General features: G+C 37.3%; 1 protein-coding gene across 1 annotated transcript in view; it reads left to right on the top strand.

Moving 5' to 3' along the window:
- Positions 1–18,289, top strand: part of TTC6 (tetratricopeptide repeat domain 6) — a 215,976-nt gene extending 197,687 nt beyond the window's left edge. Inside the window, exons 27-31 of the mRNA XM_021099129.1 lie at positions 3,697–3,907; positions 7,004–7,156; positions 7,986–8,156; positions 17,415–17,640; positions 18,091–18,289. Of these exons, the coding sequence (XP_020954788.1) occupies positions 3,697–3,907; positions 7,004–7,156; positions 7,986–8,156; positions 17,415–17,640; positions 18,091–18,227 (898 nt within the window). The 3' untranslated portion in view covers positions 18,228–18,289. The remainder of the gene's footprint in view (positions 1–3,696; positions 3,908–7,003; positions 7,157–7,985; positions 8,157–17,414; positions 17,641–18,090) is intronic.

The following is an 18,924-nucleotide window of genomic DNA, read 5'->3' as shown; positions in this document are numbered from 1 at the left end:
AAGGAGAGGTATTAGCTCTTCTCTAAATGTTTGATAGAATTCTCCTGTGAAGCCATCTGGTCCTGGACTTTTGTTTGTTGGAAGTTTTTTAATCACAGTTTCAATTTCAGTTCTTGTGATTGGTTCATTCATCTTTTCTATTTCATCTTGGTTTAGTCTTGGAAGATTGTACTTTTCTAAGAATTTGTCCATTTCTTCTAGGTTTTCCATTTTATTGGCATATAGTTGCATATAGTAGTCTCTCATGATCCTTTGTATTTCTGTGATGTCCATTGTTATTTCTCCTTTTTCATTTCTAATTTTATTGATTTGAGTCCTCTCTCTTTTGCTTGATAGGTCTGGCTAGGGGTTTATCAATTTTTTTGATTTTTTCAAAGAATCAGCTTTTCATTTCATTGATCTTTTCTATGGTTTTCTTTGTTTCTAGTTCATTGATTTCTGCTCTGATCTTTATGATTTCTTTCCTTCTACTAACTTTAGGTCTTGTCTGTTCTTCTCTCTCTAGCTGCTTTAGATGTAAAGTTAGCTTGTTTATTTGAGCTTTTTCTTGTTTCCTGAGTGGGCTTGTATTACTATAAACTTTCCTCTTAGAATGGCTTTTGCTGCATACCATAGGTTTTGGAGTGTTGTATCTTTGTTGTCATTAGCTTCTAGGTATTTTTTAATTTCCTCTTTGATTTCTTCAGTGATCCATTGGTTGTTTAGTAGTATGTTGTTTAGTCTCCACATGTTTGTGTTTTTTGCAGTTTTTTTCTTGTTGTTGATTTCCAGTTGTATAGCATTGTGGTCGGATTTCTTCAGTGATCCATTTGTTGTTTAATAGATGTTGTTTAGTCTCCACATGTTTGTGTTTTTTGCAGTTTTTTCCTTGTTGTTGATTTCCAGTCATATAGTGTTGTGGTCAGAAAAGATGCTTGGTATGATTTCAATGTTCTTAAAGTTACCGAGGTTGGACTTGTAGCCCAGGATGTGATCACTCTTAGAGAATGTTCCATGTGCACTTGAGAAGAATGTGTATTCTGTTGCTTTTGGATGGAATGTCCTATAAATATCTATTAAGTCCATCTGGTCTAATGCTTCATTCAGGGCCTGTTTCCTTATTGATTTTATGTCTGGATGATCTGTCCATTGTTGTAAGTGGGGTGTTAAAGTCCCCGCTATGATTGTGTGATTGTTGATTTGTCCTTTTAAGGTTGTTATCAGTTGCCTTAAATATTGTGGTGAACCTGTGTTGTGTGCGTAGATATTTAAAATTGTTATATCATCTTCTTGGATTGATCCTTTGATCATTATGTAATGTCCTTCCTTGTCCCTTAAAACATTCTTCATTTTAAAGTCTATTTTGTCTGATATCAGTACTGCTACTCCAGCTTTCTTTTGATCCCTGTTTGCATGAAGTATTTTCTTCCATCCTCTCACTTTCCATTTGTATGTGTCCCTAGAAGTGAAGTGGGTCTCTTGAAGACAGCATATATATGGGTCTTGTTTTTGTATCCATTCAGCCAGTCTATGTCTTTTGGTTGGGGCATTTAGTCCATTAACATTTAAGGTAATTATTGATATGTATGTTCTTATTGCCATTTTATTAATTGCTTTGGATTTGTTTTTGCTGCTCTTTTTTCTTTCCTTCTTCTTTTGTTCTTTTCTGCCTTTAGAAGTTCCTTTAGTATTTGTTGTAAGGCTGGTTTGGTGTTGCTGAATTCTCTCAGCTTTTGCTTATCTGTGAAGGTTTTGATTTCTCCTTCAAATCTGAATGAGAGCCTTGCTGGGTAGAATAATCTTGGTTGGAGGTTTTTCCCTTTCATCATGTGAAGTATATCATGCCACTCCCTTCTGGCCTGCAGAGTTTCATCAGAAAAATTTGCCGATAACCTTATTGGGATTCCCTCATATGTTATTTGTTTCTTTTCCCTAGCTGCTTTCAGGATTTTCTCTTTGTCCTTAATTTTGGTCAGTTTGATTAATATGGGTCTCAGGGTGTTCCTCCTTGGGTTTATTTTATATGGTACTCGTTGTGCTTCCTGGATTTGAGTGCGTGATTCCTTCCCCATGTTAGGGAAGTTTTTGGCTTTAATCTCTTGGAATATTTTTTGTGTCTCCTTCTCTCTCTCTTCTCCTTCTGGCATCCCTATAATATGGATGTTGGTGCATTTCGCGTTGTCCCAGAGTTCTCTGAGACTCTCTTCATTTCTTTTCAGTCTTTTTTCTCTTTTCTGTTCCACATCTGTAATTTCCACTAATCTGTCCTCCACTTTGCTTATTCATTCTTCTGCCTCCTGTATTCTGCTGTTGGCTGCTTCTAGTGAATTTTTTATTTCAGTTATTGTATTTTGCATCTCTTCTTTAAGTTTTATGTCTTGTATCTCTTTGGTCGGTGTTTCCTGTAAGTTAACCTATCTTTGTTGCCAGTTTATTTCCAATGTCTTGCATCATCTTCAGCATCAACAGTCTAAAGTCTTTTTCCTGGAGGCTGAGACTCTCCTGATCACTTAGCTGATTTTCTGGGGTTTTTCCTTTCTCCCTCATCTGAGTTATAGTTCTCTGTCTTTTCATTTTGATAGGTTTTTGGTGTGGTGACCTTTTTACAGAGAATAGGGTTGCAGCCTCTCTTACTTCTGATGTCTGCCCCCCTGTGGCTGAAGTCGGTATGGGGGGCTTGCTGTAGGCTTCCTGATGGGAGGGGCTGATGCCTGCCCCCTGGTAGGAGGAGCCGATTCTAATCCCTCTGGTGTGTGGGGCTTAGTCTCTGGATGGGATTAGAGGCAGCTGTGTGCCTGAGGGCTCTTTAGGTAGCCTGTTTACTGAGGGGCAGTGCTGTGATCCCACCTGGGTTGTTGTTTGCCTTGGGGCTTCTCAGCAGCTGACTGAAGGGTGGGGCCAGATTTTCCCAAAATGGCCACTTCCAGAGGAAGGCATGGCTGCTGAATATTCCCTGAGAGCTTTGCTTTCAAGGTCCTTCCCTCACAACAAGCCACATTCACCCCTGTTTTCCCAGGATGTCCTCCAAGAACTGCAGTCAGATTTGACCCAGATTCCTATGGAGACTTTGCTTTGCCCTGGGACCCAGTGCATGTGAAAGTCTGTTTGCACCTTTTAAGAATGGGGTCTCCGTTTACCCCAGTCCCGTGGAGCTCCTGCGCATAAGCCCCACTGGCTTTCAATGCCAGATGCTCCAGGGGCTCTTTCTCCCAGTGCCAGATCCCCACACCTGAGAGTTTGATGTGTGGCTCAGAACTCTCACTCCTGTAGGTGAGTCTCTGTGAACCAGTTAGTTTCCAGTCTGTGAAGCTTCCCACCCAAGAGGTATGGGGTTGTTTTTATCATGAAATCACCGCTCCTACCTCTTGATGTGTCCTCCTCTTTTTCTTCTGGAGTAGCATATCTTTTTTAAGGTTTCCAGTCCATTTGGGTGGAGAGTGCTCAGTCTTTAGTTGTGAATTTTGTTGTTTTTAGGAGAGAAGTTGAGCTCCAGTCCTTCTCTTCTGCCGTCTTAATCCCGTCTCTCTATCAATATCTTTAAAGACTCCATCAGACTTCCTTAAGTCATCTGGATTTACACATTTTGTTGTTATGATAGATAATAAAAATTAAAGGTTTTTTTTTAATGAGTCAATGCATTTATTTTCGAAAAAGTTATATACAAGAAAGAACTTAGATCATTCACCAGATAGCATCAATATTTTCATTTATTTTCAGAAATAAAGAGTTTGAAGAAGCTGTCAATTTTTTCACAAGGGCTCTTAAAATTGATCCATGTTTTCCGGATGCTTACATTGGACGGGGAAATTCTTACATGGAATATGGACACGAGGAGGCCACCAAACAAGCACAGAAGGACTTTCTGAAAGCATTGCATGTTAATCCAATGTATACAAAAGCCAGAATTTGTTTAGGCTATAATTTGCAGGTAATGTTATACAACAACCATGAAAGCACCTTTCGGACAAGAAAGAGTATATTTGGCCTTTTACTGGTGAGGTGTCGATATGTTCTTTCTTTGGCTATGAGCATTTTACCTTTCCCTTATTAATATCTGGAGCAGCAGTGGGGAGCAGGGGTTTACTGGGGGAGTGTACCTGGGAACCTGGTGTGCCAATGAGACGAGAAGCTTCTGAATTTTAATTTTCTTAGTACTTGCACCCCTTTGTACCTCGCCCCTTTTATCTACCGCTCTTATAGACATCTTTTAAGAATAAGAACCTGGCTCAAATTAGTTTCACTAAGTTATACCTGAAGCTCCACAGGTATTGTCTTGTTGAATTAGTGAAAAGCCAAGGGTATAAACAACGTATGAAAGTTTTAAAGTGGACTTCAGCATGCAGTGGGTTAGGCAGCCACTGTTTAAGGACTTCTGAATTCAGGTATCTTCCGAGTGGAAGTGAATTAGAACATACTGGAAGGCAAGAGAGCAGGCATTTGTCCTTCCAGCAGGTTGAAAGAGGGATACTATGTGTGTCAAGCAGGCCTCTGAGTGATTTCTGGGACCCTCTGACCTGACCCATGCATTCACCAAGCTGTTTGCACTGATTTGCACTAACAAAAGATATAGCGATATTCTTGGATTAAAATGCTAGATGGGTCATATTTTCCATGAAAAGGAGAAGAGTAATATTTCTTTATCCCTTTTAATATTAAAAAATTTAAACAGTGGGCAAAAATATGTTTAAATTAAGGTAATTTGGAGTTTCCTTGTGGCATAGCGGATTAAGGATCCAGTGTTGTCACTGCAAGAGTCCTGTGTCACTGCTGCGGCATGTGTTCAATCTCTGGCCTGGGAACTTCTATGTACCACAGGTGCAGCCAAAAAAAATACATAAATAAATTATGGTAATTTTCAGAAATTCCTGTTAATAATCTGTCATTAAAAGTGAATTTTTTTCATTTAAAAATAAGTAAATCTAGCTGATCTAAGACTGATAGTATGAGAGGTGACAGTGAGGTATGCCCACAAACTGATTAATAAGGAAAATAAGATTGCATTCTGAGAGTTAGCCATTATTTGATCACAGTAGAAATTTGAAAGTTCAGTTATGAGGTAGGATGACTCCCAAAACATCTAGAGCCGATTGCAGTCAAATGGAACATGTTAACATCATCCTTCATTGCCATTTACTGAGCATTTACTGAGCACCTAGTATAGGACAGGAACTGATCTAGGCCTAGGGATAAAGTAGTGACCAAAATATACTTGGTACATCTTGTAGAAATTACTCCCTGCTGGAGAGAGAAACAACAAGCAGTCATGTGAAGAATTACTTAAATAAACTCAAGATAAGTTTGATAAAGGAAAAGGATGGGGTTTAGGACAACTTATAACAGGGGGACCTAGCTTTGTTTGAGGGGTGAGGGAAGGCTTTTGAGAAATTAACATTTAAATTTAAATTGAGGTGTGAAAGACTAGTAATAGGGATAGAAGTTGGGGCTTAGAACACGGTGCTCAAAACAAACAAACAAAAAGAACACGGTTCTCCAGAGAGAGAGGGAAGAGGCCACTAAAAAGTCTTTTGACAACCTCAAGTCTGTTCTCCATGTCCATGCTTTATATCTAGTCACTTATGATGGAGCATGATAATGTGAGTGAAAAGAATGTATACATGTATGTGTGACTGGGTCACCTTGCTGTACAGTAGAAAATTGACAGAACACAGTAAGCAAGCTATAATGGAAAAAATAAAAATCATTATAACAAAAAAAAAGTCTTTGGAGAAGGAGACAGAAGGTTCAAGTAGATGGACTGTTATGGACAAGGGGAGAGTGATGTGGGATGAGGCTAGAGAATTGAATGATGACTGGAGGTAAAGTCATTTAAAAATGTGAATCTTGTGCACCAGAGCAGTGACATCAGATTTGTGTTTTGTGAAGGTCTTATTGAGTATAGATCAATGTAGGGGAGGACTGAAAAACACCTCAGTATGAGGATGGATTGAATTAGGAAAGGAAGAACTGAAAAAGGAGAGTCAGGCTCATCACATCCTGTTAAGGGGGAGGAGTGACCACGTGTTGGACATGTACAAAACAGATTTCCCTACTATGTGCCTAGCACTAGAGATATGGAAGTGAGCAAAACAAATGTTGTCACGAACAGACAGGGTTAGATCCTTGTTTATCCAGTGAACGTGGGATGTTGATTGCCACATAATTTACCCTGAGGGAGAACTAAGGTCTAGTTAATCAGTTCTAATTAAAGAACAGTATCTAGTTAACTTGTTATATTTCTTATTAGTTTTATGCAAGAGTCACTGGGCTCAGCTTGCTTTATGTGAGAGTCAGCTTCCGAGATTCTTGCAAGTTGGGTTTATGAGCCCACAGGAATAAAGGATGGACCTGGGACCATGCTGACTTTATCAAGTCACTGCCTTCCTGTGATGAATTTGGAATTTGGTTGCCAACTGATCTTCTCTAGGAAATACTCTGACATCATTCTGTTAAACGGGCCCCTCTCTTGACCTTCTTTCTTTTTTTTCCCAGTTGGAGCTAAGATTGGTTTAACACCTGCTTGGTAGATTTGCATGCATTTTCCATGGAATTGTATAATGATTCTAAAATTGCAGATGCTGGTACAATTTATCAAGTAGGTTTTATACCATTATTTATTTACTTAATACATGTTTATTTTATTATGTATAGAATGTATAACTGGAGATTCAAAGCCAAGCCAATAAATAATTCCTGCAGAGCTCAATATAAATTTTGTGGTGGTCGTCAGAAGAATTGGCATTTCCCAGGGTGGTCATGATTTTATGTTTTCCAAGACTAGTATAAAAGATGACTCTGACAATTAGATTTATTTCATTTAATTAAGATTTCAGCATAAATACTCAGAGGCAATCAGTCAGTTGAATGCACTCACAGTATAGTCTTTACTTCCTTGTTTAAAATGTCTTAGATTAGCACAATATAAATATACCTTTACTACAAGCCTTTATATAATTAAGTTAGAATCATAAACATTTGTCATGTTATAGACAATTTCCTACTTTGTGTAAATGGAAAATTATTTTAGGCCCAAGGAAAATTCCAGAAAGCTTGGAACCACTTTACCATTGCCATAGAAGTTGATCCAAAGAACTACTTACCATATGAAGGAAGAGCTGTGGTCTGTCTTCAGATGGGTGATTATTTTGCTGCCATTCAGGATATAAATGCTGCCATAAAGGTAAAAATCCATATAGATTGTAGTATCATTGGGACAAATTAACATCATCAATGAATAGAATCAAGTAACAAGTTCTCTGTTGCTTTTTAAAAATGATTTGTAGAGAAAATAATATTTGTAGTTTTTTTCCAGGAGGTTCCTAGAGTAAATAATTATTACAGCTTGCCAATTTTCTAACTTAAATGCATTTAAAATTTAAAAAGCAAATTCTTAGCAAATGCTGATTCCTCTCAGTAAATGCAAATTTATGATTTCATGATACATCAATATTATTTTGTAATAAAAATGAATGCAAAAATTTAGATAATGTTCTGGGTTTGAGGGAACAAAGAAAGAACAGTGTGAGTCTCCAGCTTCTTCTGTAGTAAAATGGAAAAATTCTCAGGTTTTGTATGCAGTGACAGAAAATCTTCCTTTTTTCTTCTAGATTTTTGGATTCTTTTTCTGTAGATTTGGGTAGATGTTGTAATCTTTGAGAGGAGAAAAAGGAAAGAACTGATAGATAGTTACTACTACATAGGACAAACATATTAACGATTAAATTTCTTCTCCAGCTTAGCAGAGCTAAACAGACAAGATTTTTCTCTTACAAAGCAACTGAGTGAAGCAGCAAGATTATTTGTTTTATTGCAAACAAATCAACAAAATGTTTCATTGCACAACTTCATACTGAATCCTTTCTCACAATATTTGCTCTAATGGGGTTTCACCTGCACTATAAAATTACTTACTTCCCACAAGGAGATTTCAAAACGTTCATTTTTGCAGACATGAAACTGGGAATAAGTACTATTCCCAGATGCTAAATACTCATACTATTATATTGCAGATAAATACTACAGCAGAATTCTTAACAAACCGTGGTGTGATTCATGAATTTATGGGTCAACAACAGAACGCAATGAGAGACTATCAAGCAGCGATTTTGCTAAACCCCACATACTCACTGGCTTACTTTAATGCAGGAAATATCTACTTTCACCACAGGCAGTTTTCCCAGGTAATGTGAGTTTTCCTTAACATTTTCATTTTGACACTAAATGCTTTCTTTGTTGTATATAGTTTAAAAGTGCAGTCCGTACATCTCAGGCTAATTCCTATTGGCTTATCTTTAAAAAAAAAGTTATCTTTCATAAGGATATTTATAATTCTTTATTAAATTTTATACCTTTATGGATTTATTCCTCTCCTCCTCATCAACCATTCAGCACTTGTCCAGTAAATATAGTTGCGGACTTCTCTGAGTGTCTAGCAATTGCCTTGCTGTCCATTGTCACCAGCTTCCAGCCTGGAATCCTTTGCCCTTTGCCCCATGCCCCACCTACCCAAATCTCAGACTTCCTTCCAGATCCTCTTTCATGATTAGATAATCATGATGTGATTATCTAAGTCATCTTAATTTCTACCTTTTCTAAGTTTCATCCCTTGATTGGGAGTAAAGAAATATGTAGTGTTAGTTCTGATTTTATGACAGCTTAATCTTTTGGGGACCTCAATTCATAATGTCTGAAATGAAAGTGTTGGGTTATTTGATGTTATTTTTTATAATTTGAATTTATTTTATTTGAAGTGTAATGCATTTACATGATTTGAACTCAAATTTTTGTGTTTAACCTATATTCACTCTTTTGTTCTTTATCTTCGGTTTTATTTTGTTCTTTGTCTTTTTGAGTCAGAAGCTTAATTCATTTACTGTCATCCTTTCATTTATATTGTGATAAGTTAAGGTTATGCCTTTTCCCCAAGTGCTGTTTTCAGCAGTATCCCGCATATTTGGTCTTTAATGTCTTTGTTTCCCCAAAATGTGGCACCTGAAATTTTATTCTCTTTTGACTAAAGAATAAATTAATAAATGTTCAGGAGGAAGGGCTTTTGTATTTTCTAATTTTGGAATTTATTATGAGTTTTAATGTGGTCTCAAATAGCAACTTTTTTTTCCTTTACTATTCCAGGGACCTTTCCAAAGAAGAGTTTCTACTATTAGGATATAGTGTTAAAATATATGTATAAGATCTACCTTTTTAATTATGTTTTTAATTAGTCTAATCCATTTTTTTTCCATTTGGTTTATCTTGGACATAGTAAAGTACATTCAAGTAACAATTAGTGTGGCTCTGTATAGTTTTCTTTATATCACTTGTTCATTCTGCTTGATGAAAATTACTATTACATTATTTCATGCACATATATTCATATAAATTACATAGGCATTGTGAATTGTAGTCTTCAGAATTACAAATGTTCTTTGTTTTTCTTTGGAATAAATTGTTTATCTGATAGTATTTCATTCAGTTTGCTTTTGCCTGGTATCCTTTTGTCTTTCTTTTTATTTTCAGTTTAGAGTCCTTTATTTAGGCTGTGTCTCTTGTACAGCATAGAGTTGGACTTTGTTTTAGATAATAATGTGAAAATATTTATCTTTTAATAGGTTATACCCCATTTACATTTTGCATGGTCAATATGTTTGAGCTTAGTGCTGTTATATTATTTTCTATTTTGTTTTGTGGTCTGTTTTATTTAGAAATTTCAGTTTTTCTAATATTTAGGGAGGTTTACAGTTTTGCTTCAGTAATTACTTTTATAAAAATATCTTTATAGACTTACTTCCTTCTTTCTTAATTTCTCTGCTCTGAATAACAATAAAATGATCCTCTAATCTCTTCCTCCCCTACTTATCCCTCTCATCTATTAGTCAATTTTAGCATTAACTAAAATTAATTTAGTACTCTTTTTAAAAAACTTTATATTTATATCCTTAAATATACTTGAGCTTATTCTGTCAGCTTGTCACATCACCCTCTCTTCTCCCATTTTGTGGTGTTTCATTATTCCTATGCTGCCAGAGGATTTAATATTTGCATACTATTTTGTTATCCTTATTGCACATTTTAGTCTTAGTTTTTCAGTTAAGTATATTCAATTCTCACCACCAGGCTTTTTTTCCAAAGTTTCCCTCCTAACCAATCACTTCTTGGTAGTCCTTTAGTCAAGTTCTGAGAAGGGGCTCATGAGAACAATATTCCTTGAATTGTTTCATGTTTATAGCTGTTTGCCTATAGCCTTTATGTCTTAAGACAGTAAGTCTAGGTTTAGAATCCTTAACTCATTTTTTCTTTCCTTGAATGTCTTACAAGTATTGTTTCACTATTTTTTGGTGTTGTGTATGTTGGTGTCAAATTCCAACATTGATTTTCATTATTGGCGACTTCTTTTTTTGTCATGATAACCAAAGTTTTTTTTTGTTTTGTTTTTTGTTTTTAACGTGAAAAGTTTTACCAAAGTATGTCTTAGAGATTGACCATTTGAGGTCAGAGTTATCAAATACACATGTGCATTTTCAATATGTAGATTTCAGAAAGGCTTTATTGAATTCAGTATAAAATTTTTCTGTTTCATTGTTTTGATTTTCTTCTTTGGGAATGAATAAGAATTATTATAAACAGGATGTCTTTTGACTCCTATATGCCATTTTCTTTCTCAAATGTTTATCTCAATTTTTGTTTCATTTTTCTTTCACATTTCTCTTCTAAATTTTTACTGTGTTTTCTGAGATATTTTCTTGTGGACCTTCTAATTCAGCTTTCTTTTACATTTTTGTCCAGATTCATCCCATCTCTGTCACATATCTTTCTGATCATCTCTTCTTTAAGATCCTTTTTTTAATTTTTTTTTTTTTTTGCTTTTTAGGGCCTCGCCTGTGGCATATGGAAATTCCAAGGCTAGGGGGTCTAATTGGAGCTACAGCTGCCGGCCTACGCCACAGCCATAGCAACGCCAGATCCGAGCTATGTCTGCAGCCTATACCACAGCTTGCAGCAAGGGCAGATCCTTAACCCACTAAGCGGGGCCGGGGATCAAACCAGGTCTTCATGGGTACTAGTTGTGTTCATTCTGCTGAGCCACAACAGGAACTCCTACAACACTTTATTTTTATGTTTTCTTTTTTTTTTTTTTTTTTTTTTGTCTTTTTGCTATTTCTTGGGCCGCTTCCGAGGCATATGGAGATTCCCAGGCTAGGGGTCTAATCGGAGCTGCAGCCACCGGCCTACGCCAGAGCCACAGCAACGCGGGATCCGAGCCGCGTCTGCAACCTACACCACAGCTCACGGCAATGCCGGATCCTTAACCCATTGAGCAAGGGCAGGGACCGAACCCACAACCTCATGGTTCCTAGTCGGATTCGTTAACCACTGCGCCACGACGGGAAATCCTATTTTTATGTTTTCTTAAATGCAATTTCTTCCTTATTTTTTTCTAGTTCATAAAACATAAATGTTACGTACATACATTGTAGCAACATTTTTTTTTTTCCTGGTGAGTTTTTATTATCTTTCCAAAACTTAAGCAGTTAATTTTCATCCTTGTTTTCACAGTGAAGGCAGGCAGATTACTTTTCTGTTACCCACACATAAATGAGTTGGGCTACCTCTGATGATATTGCAAAGGACTTTACATTATGTTCTTTCTAGATGAACCTGGTTTGGGAAGGTTTCTCCCACAAGCTCTGTGTTTCTCACAACTTTTCACAACCTTTGCTTCCAAAATGACATACTCATTTTATTTATTTATTTTTTAATTGAAGTGTAGTTGATTTACAAGTTGTGTTAATTTCTGCTTATGGAAAAGTGATTCAGTTATACATATACATATATTATTTTTTATAGTCTTTCCCAGTATGGTTTATCTATATTGAATATAGTTCCTTTGATGGCCTAAAGTTTGGAAGTTTCAGGGGTGGCCTTTGAAGGGAGCGGGATATACTATCCAGTATGTCATGAGAGAAGGCAAGGAGTTGGGGAACAGTTGGCTTTATTTTTTGCTTTTTGGGGCTGCAGGTGCAGCATATGGAAGTTCCCAGGCTAGGGGTCGAATCAGAGCTTTAGCTGCCGGCCTATACCACAGCCATAGCAATGGGGGTTCTGAGCTGTGTCTTCCACCTACACCACAGCTCACAGTAACAGCGGATCCCCAACCCACTGAGCAAGGCCATGGATCAAACTTGCATCCTCATGGCTACTAGTCAGATTTGTTTCTGCTGCACCACAAACAATGGGAACTCCAGGGCACAGTTGGCTTTAGATAGGTAGAATTGATAGTACGCATTTCTATTTATTGATTTTATTTTCTCCATGGGATATGAGTATCAGTTACCAGTTAAGCAGGATAGAGTGGACAGGTAAAAGGGGGAACAATGTGGCTAGTTGTTTTGAGGAGATAAGGGAAAAAGTGAAATAATTGTTTTTTTTTAGGTTTTTTTTTTTTTTTTGTCTTTTTTGTTGTTGTTGTTGTTGTTGTTGCTGCTATTTCTTGGGCCGCTCCCGCGGCATATGGAGGTTCCCAGGCTAGGGGTTGAATCGGAGCTGTAGCCACCGGCCTACGCCAGAGCCACAGCAACGCGGGATCCAAGCCACGTCTGCAACCTACACCACAGCTCACGGCAACGCCGGATCGTTAACCCACTGAGCAAGGGCAGGGACCGAACCCTCAACCTCATGGTTCCTAGTCGGATTCGTTAACCACTGTGCCACAACGGGAACTCCTGAAATAATTGTTTTAGAGAGTGGTAGGGTAGACATTCTAGGAAAGTATCATAGGATTACCAGATGACGTTAAATTCTCATTTGAAGTTTCTAAGTTAAAATGAGATCTTGACTCTATACTGCTTTGTATATAATTTTTTCCATGCAGATTCAGTACAGCTTTGTGTCACTCCATAATTGTCTCTGTGTTGAACTCTTGTCACCCCATTCCAATTTAGATTACAAGCTCTTTGAGGGCAGGACTCACGTACCTTCCTCTTCTCCCTTACTCAGAAAGCCCATCTATACCTATGGCAGTAGCATGTCAGCCTCTACCTTTCTCTGAGCTCCTAAGCCACATTCATCACCAGTTACTAAAACTGGGTAATTTACAAGTGCATTAGAGCCCAAACTGAATTAATCACTACATTCTCCACCCCAGTCCAGCTCTTTTTCATATAAACCATCTCATGTCAAGAGGTCATTCCACAGAGTCACCTGAGTAAAAGCATCAGCATCGACTATATCTTTCTTTCCTCAACTTCTTCATCTAATCAGTCATTTAATCCTGTCAGTTTTGCCTCTTAATTTTTTTTTTCTCAGAGATGTCTTTCCATTCTGCTTCTACTGCCATTGCCTTATTTTAGCTCTTATCCTTTCCCAAGTTAGATCAGTTAGTTTCCTGACCCCTGTGACAAGTCTGCTTGACCTCTGTGATGAAGCTGCATGCTGGCACAGAGAATTACTGCAGGTATAATTGTGTAAGGCGTGAACGAGACTGTTGTAGCTCAGACCTCACTGGGCCTCTGGAGGCTAAGGTTTCCCCAGGCTGACAGGACAGGGTCAACGGCCTTAAATTTCATTAAACTCAGACCATTCTGGGCTGGGTTTTGGCAATGTTTTTCTTCATTGTAGAGTTAGTTAATGAGATTAAGACAAACACAATGCCCAGGGAAATTTTCTGTTTCCATAAATGTTTAAGGTCCACAGGAAAGGGTGACTCTTGTGTTTTAAACTTATTTGTCCTAAACAAAACTTATTTGTCCTTAATAACCCTATGGGCATTGTGTATAAAAGTATTTGGTTAGATCTAAAATGCGGTTCAACCTTTGATCGTCTTTTTTTTTTTTTTTTTTTTTTTTTTTTTTTTTTTAGTATGGCTCTATTTCTCCCAAACTGGGGGCACATCAGCCTGGCAAATATTTGGTCTAAAATGTATTCCATCCTCTGTTTTGATGTCTTGGATACTTGGGCTTTACAAAGCATGCTCCCTTCAGAGACAAACAGACTTTGACAGTAGTTATCCAGCTATTTCGGTATATTCTGTGCCTCTTTGTGGAGAAAGATCATCTCTTACCCGTGCACCCTCTCCTGCCCCTTTGTTTCTGACTGTATGGAAAGAAGATTTAGGGCCAGGAGGGAGGGTCCCTCAACAGATCAAATCATCTCTAGAGGGTTAAAATGTGTATGTGTTCTGGCTTCTTTTATACCTTGTGACTTAATTATTCTAAACCACATTTGGACAAGCTACAAGCATACGTCATGAACTACAGATGAATTTTTAAAATGACTGTATCTGCTTTCTGATTAACTACAGATCCGAGGGTATTAGACCAGTTGTTAAATCAAGGCCATCCATTGTAGTAGGTGTCTTTGACCTCTAACTACTTAATTAATACTCCTATTCTTCAAGTAATCTCATTAAATTTATGGACTTTCATTTTCTAAGTAATACCTTTTCAGGAGCTGTAATAAAAACTTACATTGTTCAAAGTTAGACATACTATTGTGTTTTACTAAGTTCATTTATTTTAGCTGAGGTAGACATTTTCTCCTACCTGACTGAAGCCATGCTTTTGTGATGCAAAATTGTGTAGCCTTTATTGATCATTTATTGATGAATGAAAATGAAACTTAAATTACTTTTTGAAGGAAGTCTTGGCTCTGTTTCAAGTCATTCTCTTGCTTCATTTATAATGTCTGTGAGTCCTGCCTTCTGTTCAAGAGTGAATTCTCTTTAAGGTGTTCACAGAGGAATGTCAGTTCTGCTACCTTTTTCTTTTTCTTTTTTTTTCAATATAGAAATAAACATTTTATTTGTTAAATTCTAACATCTAGTTTTTGGGGAAAAACATAAATAAAATTGATATATCATGGATTTAATGGTTAAGAAATCAGAATAAAACACTACAACCAAAAATAGAATTGAGGATGGGAATTATGAATTATGTGTATTTTCACTTTTCTTTCACAGTGATTCTTTGCACTAGATTGGAAAATATGCAGATCTATATGCTTCTGGAGTGAAATAAATGTATAGATAATCTTTGAAGATGATATGAAGAAATACATCAGCACTTAAATTATCACTAGGAATTAGCTATCTAGCACCAAGGGTCCTGTCTACTGGAGGACTTAGCACTGAGCTTAGAAAATTAGAAAATGACTTTTATAATGCCCGGGACAACAATTTCATTCCTCATAAGCACTCTTCTTTCTTTTTTCTTTTCTTTTCTTTCTTTTTTTCTCTTTCTTTTCTTTTCTTTCTTCTTTTCTTTCCTTTGTTAGCAGCTAGCACTTAGATAATTCCCCAAAACTTAAATGGGTCCTTAAATTGTACTTACCTACAGAGAACTGAACAGCTCCCGTACTGGGATGAGATGGGTTACAGTCTTAATCTAATTGCTTCTCAAAAGTCCTAGGCAGCAAAATTCATGGAATATTGCCTGAGGACTATGATGTTTCTCCGTTTGTAGGCACTGGCGCAAAAAAAAAAAAAAAGATGTGTCAGTAATAATTGACTGAGTCCTTACTATATTCTTCATACTGTTCTCAGTACTTTATCTATTAGCTCACATAATCCTCATAGCAGCACTGAAAGTAGAGTTCTATTTGTTGCCCCCATTTTATAGATGAGAAAAATTGAGTCAAAGAGAGCTTTAGTTACTCACCCAAGGACATAGATAATAAGTGGTAGAGCCAGGATTTGAATCTAGAAATCTGGCTCCATAGTTTGGGCTCCTGGCCACCAGGCTTTCAGTGTTTCACTTCACCCACGATGGAGGTGATCTGAGGACAAATCCCTAGATAATACAGAGAAAAACAGTTCAGTGGAGAAGACTGGTTGAGAATGATCAGAGAGGTAGGAGGACATCCAGGGAGACACCCTGTCTCAAGGACAGAGAGAATTTTAAGAAGGAAGGAGAGGCCAAGAGCGTCTATGCCCCAGAAATGCCATGGAAGGAAAGGCCTAAAATGCCTTCTGGGCTTGAGGATATCTTCAGCCTCAGCAAAGCAGACCTCATGAACATGGAGGTGGGCATAGATAGAAGCCATGGTGGTGTATTGGGAAAAATTGAATGGTAAGGAATTGGAGACAGCAAGTTGTATTGTTAAAAATGAATTTTTCTTTGGGGAAGAAAGTAGAAGTCAAATTTTCATCCCTCATAGAGAAGGGATTTCTACTTTGAGGAGTAGGGTGTCTAATCAGCATCTCGCGCTATTTGTGGTGAAAGGACCATTTTTTAAAAATTTTCTAACTTATTGTTGATTAAGACCCTAATACCCATTTGTGTTTGTGGATCACACTTTGATGAAGGGTCCATTCCAGCTTGATGATGAGTTGTGACTCATAGAGTCTTTGATCTTCCTGACATGCTGTTTTTTTGTTTTGTTTTGTTTTGTTCTTTGTCTTTTTAGGGCTGCACCTGTGGCATATGGAAGTTCCCAGGCTGGGTGTCAAACTGGAGCTTCAGCTGCTGGCCTATGTCACAGCCACAGCAATGTGGGATCCAAGCCACGTCTGTGACCCACACCACAGCTCATGGCGACGGCAGATCCTTAATCCACTGAGCGAGGCCAGGGATCAAACCTGGGTCCTCATGGATACCAGTCAGTTTTGTTACCACAAAGCCATGATGGGAACTCCGACATGCTGATTTTTATCTTATCTCTTACATCCTTTATAGTGTTTCATAGTATAACTGAGTTTTTAATCCCTTTTAGTATGGTTTAGAACCTTATTGTCAAAATTTGCTTCTCTTTTTAGCTCTTACTCTGTTTTTTATATGAAAAGTGTTAATTTTCTAACTTATATTTTATCTTCTTGTTGTGACCTTCTTTTCTAACCCGTATTTTACTTTTTTTCTAGTGCTATATGGAGATGTGGGATTTGTGTGTGTTTGGGGGTGGGAGTGCAACATTTCACCTCAGCAGAAAGGAGTATTTTATCTCTGACATTGTCTAGAACTGCTGTCACATGGTGATAACATAAAGCACGCCGACGATTTGGTTGGTTTTGCTGTTGCTTTTTTTTTTTTTTTTTTTGGTCTTTTTAGGGCTGCAGGTGCAGCATATGAAAGTTCTCAGGCTAATGGTGAGTCATACCTGTAGCCCCCAGCCTCCACCTCAGCCACAGCAATGTGGGATCCGAACCACGTCTGCGACCTACACCAGAGCTCATGGCAACACTGGATCCTTAACCCACTGAGTCAGGCCAGGATTGAACCTGCATCCTCATGGATCTAGTCAGATTCGTTTCCACTGAGCCATGACGGGACCTCCTATTATTCTCTGCAAATACCACACCTCCTTGTCATCTGTATCAGGGATGAAATGCTTCTGCTATCCCCTCAGTGTGCCACTGGCTTTGGTTTTTTTATTGAGTAAAAGCGCTTCAAGTTTCTGTATAGCTGTCAATTAAAATATATTCAAATTATCATTATCTTCACATTTTATAGGCTAGTGACTACTTCTCAAAGGCTTTAAAGTTTGACCCAGAAAATGAATGTGCTACTATGAATCGAGCTATTGCAAATACAGTATTAAAGAAATATGAAGAAGCAAAAGAAGATTTTGCACATGTAGTTGAAAGCTGTCCGTTTTGGGCTGCAGTGTATTTTAACAGAGCATACTTCTACTGTTGTTTAAAGCAATATGAACTAGCTGAAGAAGACCTCGGTAAAGGTATATATTTTTGGTAATTTTTAAAGTAGGGTTATAGTGGTTGATACGTTTGTTTTTAGAAGCCAAAAGAAGAAAATCATCAGGTCTGTTTGCCTACATAAACTTACATTAGAGTTAATGCTTTTATATATCATATATTTAACGTAATCAACATGGTTTCCTTTATGCAATAACTTATAGGGTCAGCGAGCTAAAACATAGAAAATTATTAGGGAAACCATATGTAAACATTGCCAGCCTTTCAGAAAAAGACATTGTACTGTGTTTCCCTAAGTTAGTTTTCTTAGAAAGATTTAGCATTTTAAATTTAACTAGATAGGTAGGTACATATGAAGAAAAATATTTACAAATAGGTAATCCTAAAATTCTTATAAAATTTTTATTTAAAAAAAATGAGACTGTTTTTAAGTGCTAGCATAAAACCCATATTGATTTTTTTTTCTTTTATAGCTCTCTCTTTGAAACCTAATGATGCTCTAGTGTATCATCTTAGAGCGGAAGTTCGTGGTAAAATAGGTCTGACTGAGGAAGCTATGGCTGACTATAACCAAGCACTTGATCTTCAAGAACATGCCTCAGTGGTATGACTACATAGACTGTGGATTCTCTTACACAATGTTCTTCCAAAAATTGAAATGTATTTGTCACTTTAAAAAAAGTTTGCACTATCTTCATTGTTGTATTCATCATGTTTGGTCTTTTATATAACTCTTTAAAGCATTTTAACAACATCTTTTTCTTATATATTAAGTATAAAACTTTTAGATCATTTTCTGCAGATTTGGAACAACTCAGTAGTTGAATTTGTTCATAGGGTGTAGAATTTAAATGAGACTGTTTCTTAAGGGAAATATTAACACTTAAAATATTTTCTTTAAAGTGGAGGTGCTGTTGTGATTCAGTGGGTTAAGGACCTGATTTATCCCTGTGAGGATGCAGATTCGATTCCTGACGTCATTCAGTGAGTCAAGCATCCGGGGTGGCTGCAAGGTGCAGTGTAGGTCGAAGATGCAGCTTGGATTTGGTGTTGTGAGGCCTCAGCTGTAGGTCCAATTCAATCCCCAGCCCAGGAACTTTCCTACGCTCAGATGTGGCTGTAAAAAGGGAAAAAAAACAAACAAACCAAAAAAACGCCTAAAATAATTCCTTTTAAAATAATTCTGCAATATTTTTTTTTTTTTTTTTTGCCACACCTGTGGCCTGAGCAAGTTCCCAGGCCAGGGATTGAATCTGAACCACAGAAACAACCAGAGCTGATGCACTGACAGTGCTGGACCCTTAACC

The sequence above is a fragment of the Sus scrofa genome, chromosome 7 (assembly GCF_000003025.6).
Source record: "Sus scrofa isolate TJ Tabasco breed Duroc chromosome 7, Sscrofa11.1, whole genome shotgun sequence".
In the NCBI taxonomy this organism is placed as follows: Eukaryota; Metazoa; Chordata; class Mammalia; order Artiodactyla; family Suidae; genus Sus; species Sus scrofa.
The sequence above is the reverse complement of the archived record's forward strand: the minus strand, read 5'-3'. Positions and strand labels throughout refer to the sequence as shown.